This window comes from Pomacea canaliculata, linkage group LG5 (assembly GCF_003073045.1).
Source record: "Pomacea canaliculata isolate SZHN2017 linkage group LG5, ASM307304v1, whole genome shotgun sequence".
In the NCBI taxonomy this organism is placed as follows: domain Eukaryota; kingdom Metazoa; phylum Mollusca; class Gastropoda; order Architaenioglossa; family Ampullariidae; genus Pomacea; species Pomacea canaliculata.
In genome coordinates this window covers 5,953,837-5,978,509 of record NC_037594.1, presented here as the reverse complement: position 1 = coordinate 5,978,509, position 24,673 = coordinate 5,953,837, and the positions used below count along the sequence as shown (strand labels likewise).

At 36.9% G+C, this 24,673-nt stretch overlaps 1 protein-coding gene across 10 annotated transcripts in view; it reads left to right on the top strand.

The window, feature by feature from the left end:
• Positions 1–3,566: 3,566 nt before the first annotated feature.
• LOC112563527 (fez family zinc finger protein erm-like) overlaps positions 3,567–24,673 on the top strand; it is a 44,019-nt gene continuing 22,912 nt past the window's right edge. For 3 of the 10 annotated variants that reach the window (XM_025237470.1, XM_025237472.1, XM_025237476.1), the window contains exons 1-6: positions 3,567–3,704; positions 4,793–5,702; positions 6,140–6,373; positions 19,222–19,380; positions 19,904–20,050; positions 21,070–21,219. In XM_025237470.1, the coding sequence (XP_025093255.1) occupies positions 4,811–5,702; positions 6,140–6,373; positions 19,222–19,380; positions 19,904–20,050; positions 21,070–21,219 (1,582 nt within the window). In that variant the 5' untranslated portion in view covers positions 3,567–3,704; positions 4,793–4,810. Of the gene's footprint in view, positions 3,705–4,017; positions 4,172–4,792; positions 5,703–6,139; positions 6,374–19,221; positions 19,381–19,903; positions 20,051–21,069; positions 21,220–24,169; positions 24,416–24,673 lie in introns of those variants that run through there. The other 7 variants (XM_025237468.1, XM_025237469.1, XM_025237471.1 and 4 more) reach the window with 7 other exon arrangements.

Here is a 24,673-nt window from a genome sequence, read left to right as displayed (position 1 = left end):
GATCGACTTTCCACCTTTTGAATATAATAAGTGGGAGTGTGTTTCTGGTCGTCGATGATATTCCTCAGTGGATACTAAGTGGTGGTGTTTTGTGTTCGGGTAAAAGTAAATCCACTCTTATCTTTAGTGGATTCTGTATGACTTGTTAATATGTCAACCTGAAGAACACTGCCGGACTTCATAAAACGTTTAAGTGCGGCAGTTTCCCTTGTTATTAAGAACAGTAGATGGGTCTAGTTCCATCCATAAACTTTGAGGTTGAACTGTGTGTAGTAGTAAAACATCAGATTTGAAACTTTCGTACAATGTCTCAGTGTCCTTATTGGAGCAAATAACCATTATCAATGGGTGGGTTGTGAACTTGTGGTATAAATGTGGGAATGGATATAAATGTGTAGAAGTCTGTTGGTCTCATGGGGCACTGTCATTGAAGGTGTACCAAAGAAGTCTTCCAAAGACTCTTTAGTTCCAAGCTGAGTGAGCATATGGTGCCTGTCTGGAGTGACCAGTCTCCAGTCTCATCTGAAATATGATTATGTTCAATTTTCTCTCCCCAGATTTTATCAGATTCAACAGTTTGTTTGGGTTCACAAAAGCCAAAGGTTTCAAATGAATGAAATTATGTGTATAATTTCTTTTTGGAAGTGAGGAATGTTGAAAATAAAACTACTTTCTGAGAACTTCTGAAACAAGTAGCAAAACTCGAAATGTTAAAAACATGTCGCCAATACGCCAGGGTTTTTCTTTGTCATTGTGTTATAAACAGAGTAAACAAAAAAACTAGCGTTATGCTATGCACCTTTGCACCGGTGTTTTGATGTTTAGAAGCTGAAGCAAAAAAAAAAAAAAATATAGGAAAATAGGTTTAAGACATTAGAATGTTCCACAATTTCTTAGTGAGTCATTCTGCTCCCTTCTATGTTTCCTAAGATTTCATTTCTTTAATGCATAAAAATCATCAACCATTCATCTGAGGTTTTAATTTAGTAGTTCCCAACCCCACCCTCTGTCATATTTCGTGGCATCTTGGATTATTTTGGTTTTGTCAAAGAGGTAATAAAGATCAGCCGTTTTTTTACCCTTTAATGGAATCATTGAAAGCATTTTTTAAAATGATTTTTGCACCACATTTCAGACTTCTTTTTAAAAAATCCACTCCTATCCAAATATTGTGTGTAATTTTTTTCTGTTAAATTTTATTCACTTCAGAATTATGTATTAAATCCTTTTTTTATATAGCACTTGAAAGTCTTCATCTTTTTATGTGCATCAAGACAATATGTTATTTTCTGCTTACTAGGAATCAATCTCTGGCATTTGTCACCTGGAAGTCAATGGGTCTCACATGACCATGTCCAACTGCACTCTCAACTGCTTCCAGCCAGAACAAAGGCTGCTGTGACCCATCTACAGATCCCCACCTCAATACAGGATATAGAAAGTATGCCAGTCTCGACAGGACAAGGACAGACTTGCCCACAGCCTCATTCCAGCGAAGAAACAGTTCAGTCTGCCCACGATTTTGAACCGTCTGCAGTGATCCATGCAGCAGGAAATGCAGGTTTTACTGAACTAGCCAGTACAGCTTATCCCTGCAGAAACTGTGGTAAGATGTTGAATCATGCAGGCAGCGTAACCAGACACCAGCGGAAATGTGAAGGAGTATTCCACCTGAAATGTGAAGTGTGTGGCCAAGGATTCTACAGGCGAGATCGTCTCAATGGTCACAGGAGACGAGAACATGGGTTGGCACCTTTAGCACGGGGCTTTTCCTCTTCTTCTGAGGCAGACGGCCATGACAGCAATAGACCATGTTGTGTAACAGAAGACATTTTATAGCCTTATCTGTCCTTTTAGCATGGCCAAGATGAGAGCTGAACCCAGGACAGCCAACTGTCTCTGTATTTCAAGCACTAACTGTTGTGCCACCAGACTTCCCTTATTTACTGGAAATTAAGCACTTGCCAAACTCAGAAAGAGATGATAAAGCTGTGTGACCATCACTAGCATTTTCCTGACATTGTCTTTTCTATTTTTAAGCCAGATTTGTTGCTGAGTAAAAGTCACAGCCTATAAAGGCCACCCATGGTAGGTTGACAATCCAGTGTTGTCCATAATCTATGCATTGTGTATGTGTGTGCAGGTGGTTGGCTGTAAGAGTGTGCAGGCATTGATGAATTGATGATGTTATGAGAAGGTGAGACTTGACACTTCACCAAATAGCTGACACAGGTTCACTCTCATTTGTTTTTGTGTTCTTGTTATCAATTCAAACTTATGAGCAGATGTCAAACCCAGTGTAAGTGTTCAACACAAACTGAATACTGTTGTAGTGTGTTGGCTATATGAAAAGTTAATCCATCATTGACCCTTTTAATGTACTGAAAATACCTGAACTTCGCAAAATATGTGTTGGGTGATGCTAGGAAACCTGAGAATAAACAATGGTTGTTTTCCATAGTGTCTTGACTATTTTTTTTTTTTCACTGCTCGCATATGCAAACCTGCATCAGTGTATTTCCCTCTGGTGCACGTGCCAGTAGATGGGAGGGGGAGCGTTGCGCTGGGATGTGGGAACCCTCCGAAATACTCATGTCTAGCGAGCTACGGAGCCTCGGAACGAGCTACACGGTGAGTCCCTGTCATCGTTCCCAGTGGCTAGAGAATAATAGCAATAGCAATGTGGACCGGGTGACCAGTCATATGTGAAAAAAGGTGTAGCCGGACTGACGACGTCTCTCGCTAAGGCCAACACCGCCAAGTCAATCCGTTTCTCTTAGGTGTTCCAAGGAAGAGGACGGAAGTTCCTAAGGAGAATTTTCCACTTAAATTCTAGCTCTCGTTCGTCGGGTGAGTTGTGTAATCTCTACCTCGCGTTGTGGTTTTTTTTCTTCTTCTGAAGTTTACATAGAAGATGGAGTCTCAGTGACGCGAGCCGCTTTCCAGCGGGACCAAAGCACCTTGCGGCAGAATGGTACTTCTCACTTGCTCAGAACCAAAGTTTTACTGCTTTTCCAAGCAGGACCAGCCGCCTCTCGGTAAACAGGTGCAAGCAGTGACTTTTGCCTGTTATTTATACTGGACAGTTTGGGTGCTACATCACCCGCTGTTGTCGTCCGTCTCGCGCTGCGCCGCTCGTGCGACCAAGTGATGGGTTGAAAGGGGATGCGGGGTGGAGGGAACAATCAGTCAGTGGTACACGCTGCCCAAAACAAGCACTCCCGCTACAGAAGGTAAGTTTTGGGCATTATTCAATAAAATAACATTTCTTTTAACCTTTGCATAACCCAAACGGTATAGGAAGCCTCTTAATTGCATGGACTATTAATTTATAACATTTAACTTTGTTGATCTTTTTGTTTTCGCCACAATAATGGATTTCATAATGTTTATCAATGTTTCGTAATATAAGTGCATGTCGACTCCCAGACTTTTATCACAAATGATACAAGTACATATATGAATCACTTGATTATCAGTATCACCGATGAAGCGTGGTGGACCGAAGCAGTCTCTCTGTTGTAGTCATTCCTACCAATCAATGGCGACGCCCTTGGTCACGTGCCCTGAAAGCGAGCCACGTGACATATTAGCATGCGCGTCTACTGCACAGCAGCTAGTAATGGCGTATGCTTCTTGTGAATCCTAGCGTGATAGACGTTCTCTTCGAGGAGTGCAATTTACTCATTTCTTATTGAGGAAAGGTAGGTGCTCAAGCCATTTTATGTAATAAATGCATTCATTATGCTGTTGTTACATAAATGTCATTGACATAAATATGCATGTTTCTGCTTGATGATGGAAGATGGCTTGAAATAGCTTTTTTTTTTCTTTTTTTAATCTTCTATTTGTAGTAAAATATTTTCAGATCATATTTAAATATGTGCATCAAATGTATGATTGTGGGTGCCCTTAAGATTTAGGTTTTATTAAGACAAGTTTTTTGTAAGTGAAGGCGTAGCACTGAGCGACCGGTCATAAGCTGCGCTCGTTGGTCTATTTTTGATTATCCGCCATATTTGGCATATCCCCTAGAGCAGGCTGCGTGCGCATCATATTCGGCGTAGGCTGCACCGCCATGTTGAAATCTTTTGTCTTTGTGCAGAATAAGACGCAAAATGATAAGACGTTGATTTACTTGCGTTGCATTGTTTGTGAAAAGAAACCCTTTGTAAGTGCAGAAGTAGAGTACATATTATTTATGTCTCTTTTGTGCGATTACGTTTATCAGTTGAGAATTGCGTTTAGTTCGCAGTGCAACTGGAGCCATTTTATAGTTTTATTCTCGGTACTGTCGATTGTACTCCCGTGACTTATATGTGATGGAAGCAAGTACATTTACATAATTAAATGGAACAAGCTTGAATAGTGAAGTGCTAGGTTCATTGTAACCATGTCTGTTGTTTTATTTATTTTTGTCGGGGGCAGAGAACAGTATTAATATTGGGGGGGGGGGGGGTCTGTGATCATTTATGCGTTCACTGATTAAAGGAAAATTTTGGTGGGAAAATGATATTGAAGTTAGGTACCCAAAATACCTTTTCCCCCGAGATGAAATGCAGGTTTTTTTTTAGAATTTTTTTCAGAATTTACTTAGTTGCACAGGGAAATTCCTGTACCATCAAAACAAGCAAATTTGTGAGCTTGTATGAACTTTTAACCGCAACATATTGTCTGTAATAGTATGTATAGTTAACAGCTATGAGAATTCTTTGCAGCAAAGTTAACATTAAAGTACAGATAATCTAACCATGAATTTTGCAGTCATTAAATCGGAATATTTTCCTAACAGATGCAGTTTTGCTGAAGAATGGATACAGAATCATCATCAAAGTTCATTGGTTCCCTATCCAAGTTTCTGCAGTCTCTGTGCAATGGTTATGTTAATTTTGAAGATGGTGTTGAGCTGATAGGTCATATCTATCTTAGTGTTGATACTGGAAAAAAGATTGATTACATTCTGAATGAAAAAGTATGTAAAAGTGACAATTCTGTAACATTTATAAGCAACAGTTTTCATGCACAGCCTTTAGACAAACTGAAGACACTATCAAGCAAAAAGAATGCTGAAGATAAAGCTCCTGATGGTGCGGGCAGGAAAGAAGAAGAAGCTTTATTATTACAGTCAGGAGATGGACCAACCCGCAACACACAAATAAACACATTAGGCAGAAACCATGGGTCTCTTTCGTCTGGTCAAGCTACACAGAACCGGTCATCAGTAAAACGTCCAGGTTCACCGCTGACCTCAAGAAAGGCACCAACTCCTCCACAGCGACGTCCGTCAACACCTCCATCTCAGAGGCGGTCACAGCTGCAATCTGCTTCTGCTAAAGGTTCTTTGGGAAGTCCAGCATCATTAAAAAATGTGCCATCATCGCCTTCATCATCAAGTCTTGATAATGCTCCTTCACCTTCGTCTAGGTTAAAAACTAATCATCCTTCTACAGAAACAGTTAGTGGAGATGCAGACAGTGATATTTTAGTACCACCAAACATACTAGCTGTTGCACAAGTCCCTGATCTTTCAAGCTTTTTGGGTGCAACAGGAAATGAGGGACAAGATGCAACAGCTCATGAGCAAGGACTGGCCACATCTGATGATGAAACTAAACCTGACACAGACATTACATTTATTAAAGAAGAGTTCATTCCTAGCGCTTCAAGCTGTGCTCAGGCAGGCAGCAGTGGCCAATCCTCAGGTAGAACTTAATTTCCATTTAGATGTTTACTGTTTCTGGTAAAGTTAATATATGCCAACTTGAGTATTGAACCTTGCTATGATTAAATTACCTACATGGTGATCTCTAAGTTTATTTGTACTAACAAGGTAAAAAAGGGGGTTGGAATACTAAGATTAAGGATAAACATGTTTGGCATATTAATCATATACTTTGGACAGTTGATGACATCAAAGCCTTTTCTAAATACATCATATTAAAATCCTGCTAAGTTTAAGCATTTATGGGCATGCAGCTCTTTAGTGCTAGCTAGTGAACTGCAAAAATGTAGGCCATGTCCACATTTATAGTAAAGTCGTTAAAATGATAGATTTATTTTTAATATTATTTATGGGGCTGTCCCCAAACCCCTTCTCTGTTGGCATGTGCATTCAAAAATTTGTTTGATTTTCATGTAGGTCGATCAATGGAAGAACAGGTGCACGATTCGGGCAGCTCGTCTGGTTTATATCCTGTCATGCTGCATCAAAATACTGCGGCTTTCTCAAGTTCTGGTGGTTTTCCTCCAAGCTTTCCTTCACTTGGCAATGCAACAGCCACATCTACCTCTACGTCTCAAGCATCCACCGATATTTTTGCCAATCCTGTTCCTGGCACTTCAAATCAGGATAGCAGTAGTGGAGACCCATCAGGTTGGTGTCTTTTGGCAAACTTAAAAAAAAAGCACATTCAGACAGGTCCTTTGCAGTGCACTTTTTAAATATTATGCAGAGGTTAAGAAAAAAAAATTGTTGCATTCGAATTTAAACTTGTCAACATTTCTGCTTTCTACAAGAATAATAGATTTAAAGGATTTTTTTTCCCCCTTTTGGTTCAAGCTATTTAAAATTGATCTTAAAATTACTAAACTTAGCTTGGAAAATAAGCATTCATAAACCTAGGAAAGCTAACCATTTTTAATGAGTTAAAAGTGTACACAGTTTTTCCAGATATTCACAATCCAAAAACATTTTCATTGTGCTGGCAATAATTATGTTCATCTGGAATAGTCATTCTTTAATAATTTTACCCTTGAGCAAAACTAAGACAATGAAGGTTTGTTGGAACCTAATTTGTGGAAAAGAAATCTGAAGTAGAAAACATAGCACATAATCAAAGGGGGAAAATCTAAAATATAATTTCATTTATCTGAATCAGTTTTATAAACACAGAGGTGCACATTGATCTGTCTGAATGTATCTTGCAAGTATCAGCATTTTCTTAGCATGGTGCATTTTAAATTATGCAAATTTAAGATACAACTTAAGGTTTAGGTTTTGCCAGATATGCTTTTTTTAATTAGCGGTGGAAAATGTAAGGGCATGTGTTCTTACATATTCATTGCATTAAATATAATTGTAGAAGACTGATCTTGAAAAATTCAATTTTGTTAAAGAAATGTGAACCGTGTGTTGAGAGTAAATTTGGCAGAAAAATAATCTCCAGATTTGTAATTAGTGACAATTTTTTAAAAAGAGTTTTAAAGAATTTATGAATAACATGCTTAATAATCAAAAAAGCAAAAAGGGCAATATAGCTTTTATGGTTTAGGAAGTTTAAGAAAGCTGCACTTTGTAAAATGTCTTTCAAGTCAGATTTACGTAGTAGAAATTTTGTCCAAAGGAGTCAATTTGTTGTAGTTTTACTGTGTTTTCTTAATTTTCTCAGTGCATAGATATTGTATGTACCTGTTCATGTCTGTCAGTTTAGCTTTTATGATCCAAAATTTATGGAAAACAGATGCACCATAAACCAAAGAGACATGTTGATAAATGCAAGAAATTTACTTAAAAGCAGACGCAAAGGTATCTTATTTAAAAAAAATTTTGTCTGCTTTAATGTGACATTTGTTTTTATGATGTTCTTTGCTGTCTAAGAGGAGGTGGAGTGAGAAACTTAAAAAAAAACGCTGCCAAATGGTTGAGATTTTTAGACAGCAAGGTTCATCCTACAGAGAGGTCATTCTGCTGTGTCATTTTATTATAAAATTTGAGAAATTCATGATTTTTCCCTTTATTATAAAGTCATAGTATCAGTTTAAGTGTTGGTGTGGTTTTGTTTTGGATTAAATGAAAGATGAGTAAAAACCAGAAATTAAAACTGACTTACAGAATGATCTCTCTTGCTGTTACTGACATTAGCATTCACCACAATTTCCAAATGTTGTTGGAGAGGGCCTGGGCTGACAGGTAATAGCCTGGAAAGTTCATAATCCTAAACGTTTATCACAATTTTATTTTTTAACAGTGCACTTGGTTCTCATGCTCTTCAGAAATTTTTCTTGTGGGTTTTTAACGCAAAGTTGTACAAGAACTTTCAAGGTTATTCCTGAAAACATTAGAAACTCGATTTAAATTGGCACAGGGTTGAAAGTTGAAAAGTGCTAGCAATGTATATTTCAATTGGTTTGGGTGTTTTGGTTGGGAATTATCTGATAAAGTTCTAAAAGGTTAATTGGAAGCATGGCAAGATATTACAATACCAACTTTCACCCCTGTGATATGCCATGTCATCACTTGTATCGACAGGCTGTTCAGCAGTTTAAAAGTGAGAAAGGGAGGGAAGGTTTGTAGTCTGTTAGGTTTAGTCTAGGCTGCTTCTGCCCCCGTCCTGTCCATTTTGGTTCCCCCAAAAAAGTTAATGGAAACAGATTAAAGAATTAAGTTCTCATATAGGAATAAAACTTAAAACCTGCTTTGGGTAGTGCAGGAAGACCCCATCATGCCCAGACCCTTAGTTTCTCAACAACAGACACATGCACCACACAAGGTCTTGAGAGGAAAGGTTGACGTTTGATAGTGTGAGAAGGAAGAGCACTTGCAGCTGAGTTTCAAAGAGTGGCATCCAACAGTCTCTACAAAAAGGTTTGTGTGTGGAATTTGTGATGAAAATGCTAGAGGAGCCCTTTCCTCTGCTCATCCAGCATTTGAACACCAGATCAAGCATGTCATGGGTTTTCCTTTAGTGACCGCTCTGCTGGACTTCTTTGAAAAAAAAATTAAATTTTGCAGTGTTTAAAAAAAACAACAACTTGCGTTCCCATCTTGCAAGTGTTTAGTGTGCTGTTTGAATAAGACAATGTTTTGGTTAAGCATGTATTTCGTTGGCTTTGTGACGTGGAATAATCTTTTTTGTTCGCGAGTATACCATAACCATTTTGACCTCTGGAAAGGGACGTGTTCAGTGTCAATTCCTAGAACATAGTGATGAGGATGTGTAGCACAATGTCTGAAACATCCACATTGCGGGCAAAATTCCATCATGGGTATTTGGCATTAAATGGATCATTAAATATGCTCTTTAAATAAATGCATTACCATGACCTCGGTTAATGCTATATGTTACCATGTAAGTTGTGATGCAAATGTAGTCATGGTGAATATGTCTTTAAGTTCTTTTTTTTGGTTTACTCTGCTAATGGGCTGTAGTCTGTTGAATGAAAGACTCAGCAGTGAGATGTGGCTATTCCTGGTACCTGAATGGGAAACATGGGTTGTCAGGTTTATTCGTCATGCAATTTTCTGATGTTATTCACAAGGTTATGCCTTACAGCAACCCACAAGATATCCGTTTTTTGTTTATTTTTGGGGGTTGAAAAAACCACTTTAAAGTTGTGATAATGCATACAGTTGTGTTGAAGAGTTCACTGGCACAGGATAACTGGCTAGTCAAGAAGGTTGTCTACTCATGGCAGAGTACTACTTGTTAGATGCAGGTTTTCCAAGATGCAGATTTTCAAAAGCTATCAGTGCAGTACATGAAAGCACAGTCTTTCATAAAGGATTACCATTCTGTAACTCGCATGGAAAGCCCTTTCAGCTCTGGCCCTTGGCTATTGTACTTCAATCTGATTTTTATTATTATTAAATTTTCATGTGCAGTGTTTGGTGTGCGGAATCTCATGGGCCGAAGTGGACCAGAGGACTTGGCTTTGGTTCCAGTGAACTCTCGTTTGGAGGTTGATCTCGATTGTTCAAAAAAGAACTATTCCTGTAAATATTGTGGTAAAAACTACTGGAATAAGACGGATTGTGAGGGTCATATTAATACTCATCACCTGAATCTGAAACCGTATGTCTGTAGGGTCTGTTCAGTTCCATTTTGCTACAAGCAGTCTCTGAAAAGACACGAGTTAACATGTTTAGTAAGAAATATATCACAGTGATTTTACAGAATGGTGATTTTCTTTGAGCATGGAATTAATGACGTTTTTGTGATGTGAGTGCAACATGCTGGCAGTACAGCGTGAAAATTTATGACGGTGCAGTTATTCATTGCTTGAATACACAAAATATATGAGAAATAGTGGTATGAAAAATATTCCAGAAATATTTTTACCTTGCATAACTGGTTGCGATTTTTACTAGTTAAGAAATGATGAGGCAAAGAAGAACCCTAAAGAGGGATGGTAAAAGGGTTTGGTTGGCGGGGACTGCAAGAATTAGTTGAGACATGAAGAGGAAGCATCCACAAGAAGTAAATGGAGCTTTATGATTCATAATTTTTCTTCTTCAAATTTGGATTTTAAAGAATGCTTAGATTTATATGTACCATCAAGAAAGTTTATTGATGAAGTTTTTAATGGAGATTTTAGGCTAGGTAGCAATTTCTCTTGCATAGTTTTGAACTCTTTAGGTTCTTTGCTCAGTCACTGGAGCCTTTTTTTTTCTCCTTATGTTTAGGTGAACTGCAAATCCCTGTGAAAAGAGTTGATCCTTGAACCAGAACCATGTCTTATGCTTTGTAATTTTCTAGATATTTTCTGGTATTGGTTTTAAGAATTTATTTTGTTTCGTGTGTGATTTTTCTGTAAACCTAGACTACTCAACCTGGAATGGTTTTATAATGCACAAAGAATATTTTTAAATTAAAATATTCTAATCTTATCCTTTAGCATCGATTTAGATGTATTAGAACCCTTCAGGTTCATTTTCAAGATCATATTGCTGTGAAGCATGATCTTTACAAATTAAAGCACATCTTTTTCAGATTTCAGATTGTTTAGTACCTGGTTAGAATCCCACTCCATAGATTTCAATAATATGAAAATTTTAACTAAATGTCCTTGCCAACCTGAGCCCTTAGCAGCCACAGTAAAGCTTCACAGTTGTCGTCATACAGTGTGGGTGTACTTTTATATTAAATTACTGCTATCTGCACTTTTTATCATTTTTCATTGTCCTTTCTAACCTCAAAAGGTTGAATAGAAAGGTCATTAATCACTGTGTGGCAGAGAACTGTCATTTTTAGATTCAGTAACAAGACCGTTATATTGGTGCCAAAAGTATAAGGCTTTTTGTGTTTTGTATGTTAGTCATTTTGTTCCAAAAGGTGTGAATATACCTGACACAGTTAGCAAGAGGGATTATGTGATCTTCAGCAAAATTAAGACTAAAAACAAAATTAAAATACCTGGTAATTGGCCTAGTAGTTAATTGTATTTAAAAACATTACCTCATAAGGTTTTGTGTGTGTATACTGCTATGAAATTAAAGTCAAGTACAAAACAGTTCTATTGCAGTGTTTTTTCCTCTAAGCTGAAAAGTTTCTAGTTGTCAAATGACAATACTTCTTGTTGGCATGCTTAAAGGTTTTTTTTTATTTTCACAACTACCTGCAAAAGCAGAGAAGCTCAGATTAAAAAGATGTGACGTTATCCTTTAAATACCTGTTGTAATAAAGCATTTTAAAACCAAATGAAAGTGGGGGGGGGATTATTGTCTTCCTAGTGCTTCTAAGTATATTAAAAATTCCATTCTTGGATTTATTTTCAGCTTATATGTTGAGCATATTAAGCACATTTAGATCTTACAATCCCCTATTCAACATTTTCCGTTTTTACAAAATATATTTCTGCTGATAGTATCAAAATTTTCGTGTGCAGTGTATCGTGTGAGGCATCTCATAGGCCGAAGTGGACCAGATGACTTGGCATTTGTTCCAGTGAATTCTCAGATGGAGATTGATGTTGAATCCAAAAAGAATTATTCGTGTAAATACTGTGGTAAAAACTATTGGAATAAGACAGATTGTGAAGATCACACAAACACGCGTCATCTAAATTTGAAACCATATGTGTGTAAGGTATGTTCAGTGCCATTTGGTTACAAGCGCTCCCTAAAGAGACATGAAGTTGCATGTTTGGCACGGCATCTTTCTCGGTGAACTTTTTAAATAAACCTACCTAATTTTTTGCAAAATATGTTCGCTGTGCAGCTATTAGGAACATTTCCAACATTTAAATGTTACAGTAACATCAAAAATCAAAAAAAGAGTTTTTTCCCGTGGATCATCAAGTGTATATATATATCTAAAATGGTTTTAAAGCAAGGTGTTTTGTCTGTGACTCGTTCAGGACTGGGCATTTACGTAGGTAGTCCATAGAAAATAATTTGCACGTTTTTAAAGTCACTTGACACTATAAGGTCATCACTCTGACACTGTTCTGAACCCTGAGGATTAAACATTACCAGCAGAGCATGCAGAATTCTTTCCGTCAGGCATGTCAAACTGATGCAGCCCCACTCCCCCACTACTCCATGGCTGCACATATGCACATTGTCTTATGTGCAGGGATGAGTGTTTGATATGCCTCATTTACTTGAGTCCAAGAAGACAATTTTAGGCAAGCCAAAAACATTCAGACATATTCCTATCACACTGGTTTTCTTAATTGATAGTACTATTTTTAAAATTCTTCATATCCATTTGTAACCACCACAATGGTGACAATGTTAGGCATGCAGTGTACACAAACTGGTTTGTCTCCCTGGTAGTTGAAAAAAAAAACCAATGGTTTTTATTTCCTTCTAGAGTTAAGTCCACTGTTTTAGCAAGATTCCCGTTAAACATAAACACCACAAACATGCCTTTTAGTAAGGTCAGTAAGGTGCAAGCTTGGAACCTTTTTGTTGTTGTTATATACAGTCTTTCTTTCTAGTCTTGCAAAGTGAGTTACTCATTGTGACTTTGTTAAAATCTACTTTTAACAGTCCAGTGTGCTTCATCTTATAGAACCTTTCTTGAACATGCATTTTACTTGCCTGTTCACCACAAAATTTCAAACTGTCAGGAGTTATCAAAACTTTGTTAAGCTTAGAATATTTGAAGTATATGTGTATTGATAACTATTCATTATATAATTGTCACTGTGCATACTGTTTTTTGTGTGTATTTTTTAGTGCTTTAGTTATGTTCAGTCCACTTCGAGTGTATCTAAGACTTCTCTATCCTGTTCAGTAATCACAGTATAATAAGGGACATGGCTTTCAAAGTAGGTCAAATGCTGTAAAACTGTTGTCTTTAAAAGTACATTTTCTGTTGTTAGTATTTTGATTTTTAAAAATAGTGGCTATGCTACCTGGAAAATAAGCTAGGTTTGTCCTAAAATTCAAGCCTGCGCATGAAAACTTGCTGTGTGGCATCTTGGAGAATCTTGCTCGTGGTTGGTGATGAAAGCATAAGGTTGGCGAGCATGAAGGAGTTCACAATTGAGTGCCTACATACTACTCAAAAGAAATGGCATGAAATAGTTCTTTTTAAAGTTAGTAACATGTTCCAGAGATTCCAAACTTTTTCTCTCAGTTTTGGGCTTCTGTAAGCATTCTCTGATGTAAGAAAAAGGCAAAAGTTTGCGAGTCAGGAGGGAAATATTGCTATGGCTTCTTCGCCACTATTATTTACTTGAACATTTCACAAAAGTATTTTTGCAGTCTTAAAAGGAAAAAAAGTTGAAAGGTATTCTGTTTTGTATTATTGTTTATAAGTCATGCTTGGAAATTGGAACAACCTACTTGATGTATATAAAACCATATCATTGGTAAAAACAAAGTGAATTGGTAAGCAGCAAAATAATGAGAGAAATTATGAATAAGTATTTTGCAGAATGGAAAAGCTGCTTTTATCTACATAATTTAAATAGCTATGTAATTGTAAAAAATTTATAGGGACTACTGATTTGTTTAAAAATTTACTTCGTATTGATCACTCTTGTCAGTGCTATTGCTAATAATAGCTGTGAGACAGTAAAAACCACAGTGACTGTGGTATTCATTACCACTGTAAGAAAACAATGTAAAATCATTAGTGCTTATTAAGTGCTTTACAAATAATAAAAATTACAGAGATTTAATTGTAATTTTTGGGCACATTTTTCAAGAAAAAAATTGGTAATTTGAGATCTTTTTTTCAATAAGGACGGTGATCTGAATAATTAACATTTTATCATCCTGATCCCAAGCCTTTATCAGGCAGATGAATCTGTATAACAGTAAATGACTCCACGTGAAAGTTTCTTTGTGTGACTTGTAAACATTGCGCTGTCCCTTTTACTATTAAAGCATGGTTTATGGCTTTAAATCTAATAGTATTTGCACAGAATCACGTAAACTTTGTGTGCTTATGCGCATGTTTTGCTTTGGTAATTTTATTAACATTGTCCATGCTGGAATGATTGTATGGAAACTGCAGTGCTTTGTTAATACTGTAATAGATCATTTAGCTCATTTGAAATGGACAAAATACAGTTCAGCTGTATCATGAAGGCATTTGCACGTGTGGGTGCAAATTGTGTTGGAAGAGTTTAACCAACTTCTAGTCAAAGTGCTCATGTTCTTGGTTAATGGTAACAATACCCACTAGTCAAGATTTTTCTATCTTGATGCTTTTGCTGTCTTTACATGTAGACAAAGAATCAGACCAGGCAGTACTCCATTTTTAAAATCTTTGTTTTGAATCAAACACCATGTGCAAGATATTATGGAAAAGACTGGTTTTATGGTCATTCTGCAGTAATTCTAAGGTCTCTTAAATCGGCTTAATCTTCATCTCATTGCAGTTCGCTGAAACAATTGTACCATTTCTAGGTTTGTCTGAAATGTGTCGCTAAAAGTAAGCTCAATATTGTTGATAGAATAATAGGATGTTATTTTCCCTATGGAGAAGACCTTTCATAACAGCATTGTCATGAAAGTTATGGTTACATGCCAATTCTTCAGCTTTTCCAAGATAAGGATGGAAAAGTCGTGAATAGTTCACTAATTTGTATAGGGTATTATATAGACTGAGCGGCCCGGTGGCGCAACTGTTAGCGCTGTCACCAATACAGTGAAGGTTGGCTGCCCTGAGTTCATTCTCGTCTCGGGCATGCTGTTCTTTCTCTGCACGTGGCATCTGTTTACAGGGCTGGCTGCCCTCTCCCAAGCCCGGCTGAAAAAGCACCCCCACCCCGTAAAAACAAATCCTTGCTACCAAAACATCGAAAACAGTTCAGACTGTCGTCGATGGCCTATGCCCCAGGAGGGGCGAAGGGCATAAAAAAAAATTATATAGGCTATGTAAGTTCTGTCTGATGCATAGATTTGGTTCAGTTGGTCATTGTACACTGTTCTAGTTTGAATTACCTGTCTTCAGGAAGAATTTGTCAGTGGTCAGTTCTTGGGGATTCATCTGTACATGACCTAGGAAAATCTTGTTGGTGAGCTCTCCTTTTTATAGAAGGCACTTATAGTGCACAAAAGTGAAATTATATGCTACGGATTAGGTTTGTGGTCTGCTGTGTATTTTATGCAGTCTGACTGAAGATGTCATTGGAGGCCTAATTTGTGAAGGCACCCTCCACTGGTTTTTGACTGGCAGAATTTGACATGATGAAGATAAATTGGTCATATCCACTTCTCAGTCTTATAAAAAGATATGTTGTGCTTGCTTGTTCCAAAAGAGTGAATTTGGTAACTGGTGTTTTTATTATATTGTGCTCATTCTCAGTATCATCACATTTTGATGACAAAGCTCATTGGTTGATGCTGGATGTTAAAGTGATTCAACTGCTTTCAGACAGCGGAATAATTTTGTGTGAATTCTTTCTTCCTTTTAGAAAAAAATGCTGGCTTTTGGGTTTGAAAACCTAGGAAACAGTTCATGGTTGTGGTTTCGGTTTCATTTTTATTGTCCCATAAAACAATCATATGTTTTATAAAAAGGGGCACATAATGGTCTGTGCATCATTTCTTTAATCTAGATTTTTCACTACACTTCTTACATCTTCCCATAATTACTAAAAGACAATCATTCATGTTCTCAGAAAGGTTTCTTGATTTTCAAAGAGACAAACATATTTCTCAGTTATTTAGATCAGGATTTTAAACATAACTTGCAAACAGACTGTTCATTTTAAAGGTAGAGCAAGGCAGATCCTTCTGATAGTCGACCTGGAAGAATTGTTTTAAAAGAGAAAAGCACTTCCTGTTTGCCATGCATTTTATTTTGTTTGGTTTTTAAGGTGCTGCTGTTTATTGGTCTTGTACAATGTCCTGTTACAATTTAAAAGCATAATAATAGCTTACTTAGGTTTACATTGTCAGGTATAAAGTTTGGGATACAGGCTAAAAATGGTTTTTTAAAAATCTGCACAATAAAGGAAAGGGGAAAATCTTGTGTGTCATACATTTGAACTCAGCTTCTTTATTTTATAATATAACTTTCTTTAAGAAAAGTTACTCATTCAAGAGTGAAAAAAATAAAGAATAAAACCATCAAAGGCTTCTATTCTTTCTCGTTACAGTTGGAGTGCAGAATTTAGCAAGGCAAGATGTAAGCGAAATGATTTCAGCTTGCTCAGTGATGAAGGGGACGGAGAGAGTCTATCTGTGTCCACTGTGCCAGAAAATTCTCCAACAGCAACATCAGTTCGTTGGGCACATGAACATGCATTTTAATTTATCACCTTTCAAGTGCTCAAAGTGCATGAAATCCTTTCCGTACAGGACTAGTTTAGCTCGTCATGTGAGGACTCATCATCATCTTGTATTATAGACTGCTGGAATAAAATTGCAAGAGCAAAATTGCTGGGAGATTCCAGAAATGGTGTTGATAGGTTCAAGGTAGGCAGGTCATCAAATTGCTGTTAGGAAACCCATTTTAAGTTAGCTGTTGATCAGCCCAGTAATTTTGGCACATAAGTAGCTGAGTTAAACTAGGATTTTCTTTTCTTTCTGCAGCTACCATACACTTAGGGAAGGCTCCTTTACAACCATTTTACAACCATCAACGAATGCGGTACCAGCAAAGCAAGAATGTGGTTTCCCATGGAAATATATTCTGTGGTGGAAGTGGTGTAGCTGGTGCACATCAAAAGGGGTCAAAAGTGTTTGAATGCCCATTCTGTATGCGAACTTTTGTTTCAAAACATCAGTATGTCGGCCACATGAATTCACATTTAGATGTTAAACCTTTTGTTTGCAAATTATGCTGTCGCTCTTTTGCATATGCAACAAATCTATCTAGACATAGGCGCACATGCAAAGGACAAAAGGAGCATTAACTTTGGGAGTATGCTTATATGTTTGTTTTAAATTATCGTGGCTGATTGACTCCATGATTTCTTTATTCAGAAGTTTTTGGTTTCAGTATGTTATGGTCATTTTGTGGTAAACAAAAAGCAGCAGCACATTTTGATGGAGGCTGTTCTGTTACTAAAGAAAGTTTTTAACAGAAGAATTTGCAGTTGTTCATGAGGAATAAAATAACTTTACTATTCTTTAATATGTAAGCGTGGATTGCTTTCTTTAGCTGGTCTGACATTTTGGTTCATCATTTAAGTGACATATCAGTATAAAATTTAGTTTTTCATTGACTTGGAGCCTATATTATGTGCATAGATTTATACACATTTTCTCCTTCCATACAAATGCATCGTGCAAGCAAAAAGTTCAGTTCTTTTTCAGAACTTCAGAGCGAGCATACACACAAATGAGAACATTTTGATCGTCTTCATTGATATCTTAAAAAAACTTCTCGAGAAAAAGATAGCAAAAACTGCTGACCATAGACCAAAAAACAAAATGCTTGTAATGGACAGACAGTAAAAAAGGCCTTAAAAAAAACCCCTACTTTCCAGAAGACATTGCAGCTACAACAATTGAGCACTCTTCTGTACAGGGAAATTCTTGTAAGACAACAAATTTACTGTAGAATATTTTGCTTTACGTTATTGCCAGTTCTGAGTAAAGGCCAGCATGTGCATGTGTGCTCTAAAAGTGAGTGTCATATCCCACTGTGTAATATTCAGTGTGAAAAGTGTACTTCAGATTGTTCAAGGGTGTCCCAATTGTGAGAAAGTCTTTTAAAGTTTAAAAAAAAAAACCCACTATTTTAAAATGTTCTTCTTTATAAAGCAAACCTCTCCAAAATAGGTTTCTTAGTTTGGTGTTTTTGTTTTTTTTTCTGCAGTAATCCTGACACGGAATAATCTTCCAAAGTGGCCAGATGAGGCTGAAGCTGCTGCGTACCAGAATGTGAAGATGCAAAACATTTACTCATGTCACAGTGTGTTTGATAAGATGAACAAATTCCAGTGCAGGTTTTGTGCGAAGCAATTTGTTACAACCAGGGACTGTGAAGGCCACATGAATTCTAGGCACCTCAACACCAAACCATATCTTTGTGACAAGTGTCCGAGAAAATTCTCTCATAAAAGCAGCTTGAATTATCACAAGAGATCGGCACATCCAAAAATGTTGACATAAAATCATCTCTTACATTTGCCACCTGGTGGCATGATAATAAAAATTCCATCTGTTTTTTTGGCACCTTATTGGCAGGAGCTGGATGATGTGGAATAGCTGATGCACAATTGCCTTCTCTACATTTGGAAACAAAATTAAAACCAGTGTTTATTTATAGATGCTCAAGGCAAAAGCAGAAACCAAATTAATAGGCCTCACAAAATGTTAAAAAATAAATCTTGCAGACAGTAAACATTGATTAAAAATGAAAGCTGTTTTCATTAAGGAAAACAGGACTTTGTTGGGATTTTTAAAACCCCCAAAAACATTATATTTCAATTTCCTTACTCGCACAACCCCGCCCTCTCAAGTCTTTAAACATATTTATAATTGTAGTATGAACTTACAAATGTAGTTTTGGTCACCTACAGTCTCGTTTGGCAATTTTCCTGATCATAAAGACTTGATGATGACTGCATGTTGACTTTGGGTGACTTAGGTCCGTCCCATCGGCAGCTATTTGTGGTTTTTTAAAAAAGATAGGACTCTTTCATCAAATATAATTTTTCACAGTTAGATATAGCTCATTTAATTTCTGGGATGTTGGTGGCCTTTTTGGGCTCCACCACCCTTTTTACACCACCTTTTTTCTTTAACATTTAGTTCATTTATTATCCTGATTTGTTTTTAAGATTAATAACTGGAGAATTATCTCGAAACTTTTAAACGCAAAAATCCCTTTTATTGCCATGATATAGCCTTAGTTGCTGGCATGGCATAAAATTCCAAAAAAAACAAATTGACTTTGGTAGGCTACGTTTTTTTTTTTTTGTTTCAAAGCCAGTCTTCATCTAGAAATTTAAAAAGAGAGTTCACTGTTTAGGAGATAGTATAAGGAATACTTTTATATTGTCCTTCCCAAATTATACATTGAAAAGAAAAGGGTAGCTAGTAAAATGCTAACTTATGGCTGGCAATTTTTAAATTTTTTTCTGCAGGCTGTGGCATAGACTTGAACAAGCAGACCTTGTGGCAAGACGAGCAGGGTGGACACATCTTGATAGCTAAGATGACTCATTCAAAGTGGCAAATGCGAGAACGAAAATATCAGTGTGAATACTGTGGCAAAGCATTTGTTGCAGGCAGAGACTATGCAGGTCATGTAAATTCAAAGCATCTTAGAGTGCTTCCTTTCAAATGCAGACTGTGTCTTAAATCATACCCTCATATATCATCATTGAAGAAGCACGAAAAAATATGTCAGACCTAATAAACCATTTTAAACTGCTTGTAGATTGATTGCGTATGGTTGTAAAATTAAGTGGGTATAGTTGCTGATTTTGTGTGCGCATGCAGCAACGTATGTCCATGCATGTGCTAATGTGTGTATATAAAAGTGGGAAATACAGAATTATGTACTGCTCATTACTGTCAGTGTGGTTGTCAACATTGAATGTGACATGATGTTCTTCAAAAACGGATCAGTGACAATAAATATCACAAGTGAAACAAAGGGCTTTAAGTGGTTTTGATATGTCATTGCACATTAAAACCATTTTTTTCACGCCAGTCTTATTTCTCCTGGTCTCTGTTCTGCTGAATTTAGGCATTGTGTTCGTGGAGTTCTTAGCAAACCCAAAGTGCTTCTCACCTCTAATTGGAATCTTTCTGTTCTTCCAGTTGATGCTCTGGTAAGTGACCTGTGGTTTCGGAGGGAAGATGGCCATGGTATGCTCAAGGAAGGAGAATTTGTTCCAGATAGAACAGTCAGAATCGCGTCAGTTTCGCCCAAGAAGGGCTGGAGAGAGCGTCTCAAGAGCTTTGTGTGTGAGACTTGTGGAAAAGGCTTCGTTGTACAAAGAGACTATATTGGTCATGTTAATACTGTCCACATTGGAAGCCGCCCTTATAAATGCACCTATTGTCAGAGAGGATACACATCACGAAAGACCTTGCTAGAACACATAAAAAGACTTCACTGACTACTTTTAAATTGTTTAGTCAACCCTACAGGAGATATTTGAACTTGGGTGTAATTTTTAAAAGGTGAAAGATTGTGTGTGGTAGATAAGTGCTAGACAAACAGACATGAAAAATAATGCTGAGGCTAGTGATCATGAGTATCACAACTTTATTATATTTCAACAGTACACAGACTCTTTGTAAAACAGTTTAAGCAAGGCTTAGTCTTAAATATGGAACATAAAAGATGTTTTCTTGTTTGGTATCATTGGGAACCAGCAAAAGTACTTGCAAACTTGATGCTTTGAAGGCAGAATGAGTTTTTTATTTTATACATCTTTTATGGGTATGCCTGAGAGTGGTGTCTAGAAGGCTAATTTGGTTGGTTTCAGGTGCTAAGGAGGTTTTCCTCTGATATTCTTTAAAACTTTCCATGCTGTTTGTAAATGCCAAATCTATCAGATATATGTTTATCTGTAGCATTATCTCCAATCGGAACTATGGGTTCAGTTATAGTAAGGGCTATGAGAAGTAAGACAAAATACAGCTCAGGTCACCTTGCATCTATTTCCAGTTTGGCCAGTATCCTTTCTTTCTGGATTTGGTATTGTGGTCATGATACATCACTCAGTTCCTGCACCTTCACTTTAGGCTGTTGAATTTTTAAAAACAAGTAAATAATTGTTTTTAAGGACTTTTTCTCTTAAAGTAAAAACTGCATATAAAGTAACTTGCAGCTATCACTTCCATTGCAAGACCTGTCAAGTGTGGGAAATAGTGTAGGTTTGGTCCAAACCAAAGAGATATAATGTAAGTGGCTTTTCTGTACTTAATCCCAACTTGAATATGTTGCCTATCTAATAGGCTTCATTGTATCCTTTCAGCTGGTCACTCCCGGCATATAAAGCAGACAGTGGACTTGATGTTCGGCAGCATGGACCACATTCCAGCTTTCAGGCATACGAATAATAAAAACCATCCTTTACAAGAAACTAGACAAAAACCTTGGAATAAAAGGAGCAAAAGATATGCCTGTGAGTTCTGTGGAAAAGCATTCGTTTTGAAAAGAGATTGCTTGGGACATGTTAACTCAGCTCATCTTGACAAAAAGCCATATACCTGCGAACTGTGTCATCGTTGTTTTGCTGGTATAAAAACGCTGAATAATCACAGGAAGGGTTGTTATCACAAACAGCCATTGTAGAACATTGAGGGTGTAGAGAAATATCACCAGTGTGTGACATGCTAAACCTTGTCTGCATTTTGAAGAAGCAAATACACCATTGCATTCTGCATATAAAAATTTGTGGAAAACCTCTTTAACCCCATAAAATTGTAAAATGTGTTCTGCAATCGTATCCATACACTGGTATGTTTCCTAACAGGGATGTTAAATGTTTATGTGTTGGAAGTGTTTAATGGATGCAAGGCAGCAACTATGCAAATGTTCATCGTTCACCAGACTTGAGGTGTATTAGGGTCTGACACATTGTGGCATTGGCACTGTGTTCATGTAGTCTATAGAATCTGTGAAATACAAGGAGGAAAATAAGTGATTATAACAGATTTTGTGGAAAGCAGCTTTGTCTCCCGTATATTCTGCCTTTTAAAATGTTGTCCAGGGATGTTCTATGTACTAGAAAAGCCTTTGAAGGGTTTTAGTGTTGGCCTTGTGGTTTCCTTTTCTTCCACCCCTCCCCTGTAAGGTGGAAAATTTCAGCTGGCTACTAGAACAGTCTGATCCATTTTTTTTCCAGAAACTATATTGATTCTTGTGAATTAAATCTCTTGATTATCTGCAGGTTCAAGTTACATTGACATTATATAAATCTATCACCTGAAACAAGATATTTTGGCATTCTAACTCATTTAGGTAACATAATTGTGAGTGTGGAAGAAAAAGTTGATCAGTCATATTATGAAAGAGAATGCTGTAAACCACTCAGCTCTGTTTTGTTGATTATTAGCAGTCTAAAAACCATGTTTACAGTAAAAAGTTAAAGAAACATGTTGCACGTGCAATCGAAATTAAATTATACTTTATGACGTCTTTTGTCTAGTTCCTGAAAAAAGACTTTGTAAACCAATATATAAACCAATCTTGTATATTGTGACCCACTATTAGGTACAACTGAAGAAATTTTCATGAACATGTTACACTATAAAAATGTCATTTCTGCAACCTGTTTGCAGAAGATGCGTGTTGAAAAGTATTGAGTACTTTATAAAATAGACTGCTCCATTATGACAGTTTGCCATGTGTTACAGCTTTCTTCTAGAATAACATGAAGTTAAGTAGATTTATTTTTAAAGAGTGCTTGTTAATTGGTTCATCGGTCATTTCGACCTAAACCATATTGTTCCAGTCGTATCTACCACCTGCCTGGTTTGAACCAACTCCTCCCTGACCATATTATTACACATGTACATCATAACAGCACTGAAAGTCATGTGTATGCAGGCCCAGAGAACAAAATCACCTAATGTACGAGTAGCGTCAAATATTGGCCACAGATCCGTGCCTTCAGACAGCAACAAAAAGGGCTGCTTGGCAATACACATTCAGAGAACTCTCCCAGTAGTGCATGATATCGATCTTAAATCATTAGGATTTTTTAAAAGCCTTTGTCATTTTTCTTAAGTTTAAAGGTTTGTATTTAATGTGTCTTAAACCTTGTAAAGCCTTTGTTGTCATTATTCCATAGTTTGCATAAAATGTATATGCACACATTCAATTAACATGAAACAAGTGTCACTGCTAAGGCCTTCAAGGTCAATTCGACTGTGTTGGGACAATATGGTCCTATGCTGGTTGATGTGGTCATGGTAGGGTTGATTTAACTAAGGTTGGAGGTTGATGCAGTGTTCGATTGATATGACTCACACCAACTTTAGCTGTACAATTTTTTTATAGTCAGGTTTATTCAGTAATTGCCATGTTTGTGGCATTAATAAAGCAAAACTGTACAACTCAAGTTCTCAGTATAATTTTGATGTCTAATTCCAAACGGCATGAGGTTTATCTTTTCACTTAATTTTGCTTATTCTTGTGCATGTTCTCACCTACCTAAAATGACAGCATTAATGTGCTCCAAAACAAACAACAAAACCAGTAATGCATACATAGTCTTTGGCCTTCCAATGGCCAGATGAAGTACTTAAGAATTTGGTTAAGATTTTACGTAGATTTGTGCTAAAATGTGACGAGAGGCAAGACTTAAAAGCCTAGAAAGATGTGGTTTTTATTTGTTTATTTCCACATATATTGGTCTTTCAGTATTGTAGTTGGATGTAGTGCAAAATAAGTTAATTCACTGGCCAAAAAGAGAGAAAAAGTTCTGTTAGGCCTTGCCGTGTTTAGCTGAAATGTGCAAGTGCTCATATACATTTGAAAGCCTTACGTAGGTATGTGCTTGCAGTTTCCTGGTGACAAAATGTGTCCACATAGAGAGACAATTTCGCTGCCTGGATTTCTGTCATCATGAACATGTTATTGATGTGGTATATCTGAGTATTGGGTCAGATCCAGTTGGCTGTCTCCCAGATAAAATATTGCTATTATAGAAGGAAAGTTAAGCATCAGGTTAGCTTTCACAGCTTCAGCTGCTTGGCCATGACTGTTGTCTAACATATCTTTTGATGTATTAGAAAACCACCATCTGGGCTTTTTCTTACACTTGTGGCTTTTCTTCTGTTGGCACAACACATGGACATAACATAGGCTCAAGTCTATCCATTTAAATTATGATTGCTACCTTTTAAAATAAGGCTTTTTTAATTTCTGTGTACTTTGAAACAATACATATAAAATCATTGATAAATTACTGGAGAACTGATCTCAGCTTCATAGCCTTCCCTCACTTTACTTGTTTAGATTAGCGTCCAAAAATTAGCTGAAATTTTCTTCCAGATCGAAAAGCACAGTGGTAATACCACAGATATATTGGAGTTTATTAACTGAACAATATTCTTTTTTGTGCACAGGCAGACAAAGGGCCAGAACCTGTGATACTGCATTGGCTGTCTGTAAAAGGGAACTTTATTCATCTGGTGCAGTACATGGAAATAAGTCAAGCTTCGAGTTTAGCCCTTCCACACCCAGGCCATTTTCATCTTCCTTCATGCTGAATCTGTGGCAGAAAAAAATAATGCGTCCTAAATTATATGTTTGCTCAAAATGTAATCAATCATTTGGTTACATGGGCAACCTCTCCAGGCATAGAAAAGCTTGTGAGGGAAAATTTCACTTAAAGTGTTCTTTTTGTGACAAAGTTTTCTACCGTCAGGATGTTTTAAAGATTCATTTAGCCTCTAAGCACTGTCTCCCATCGTCAAGCAGTTAGTATTGAAAATGTGGCCACTGCTTACATGGAAGTATCGGTGATCTGAAAATTCTTGTTTGAATTTTGGCTGTTACTGCTGACGTAATCCACTGTTGATGGACTAAGTATGAAAAAGGTCCATTTCAGGTGTTCTGGTTTGGAAAAA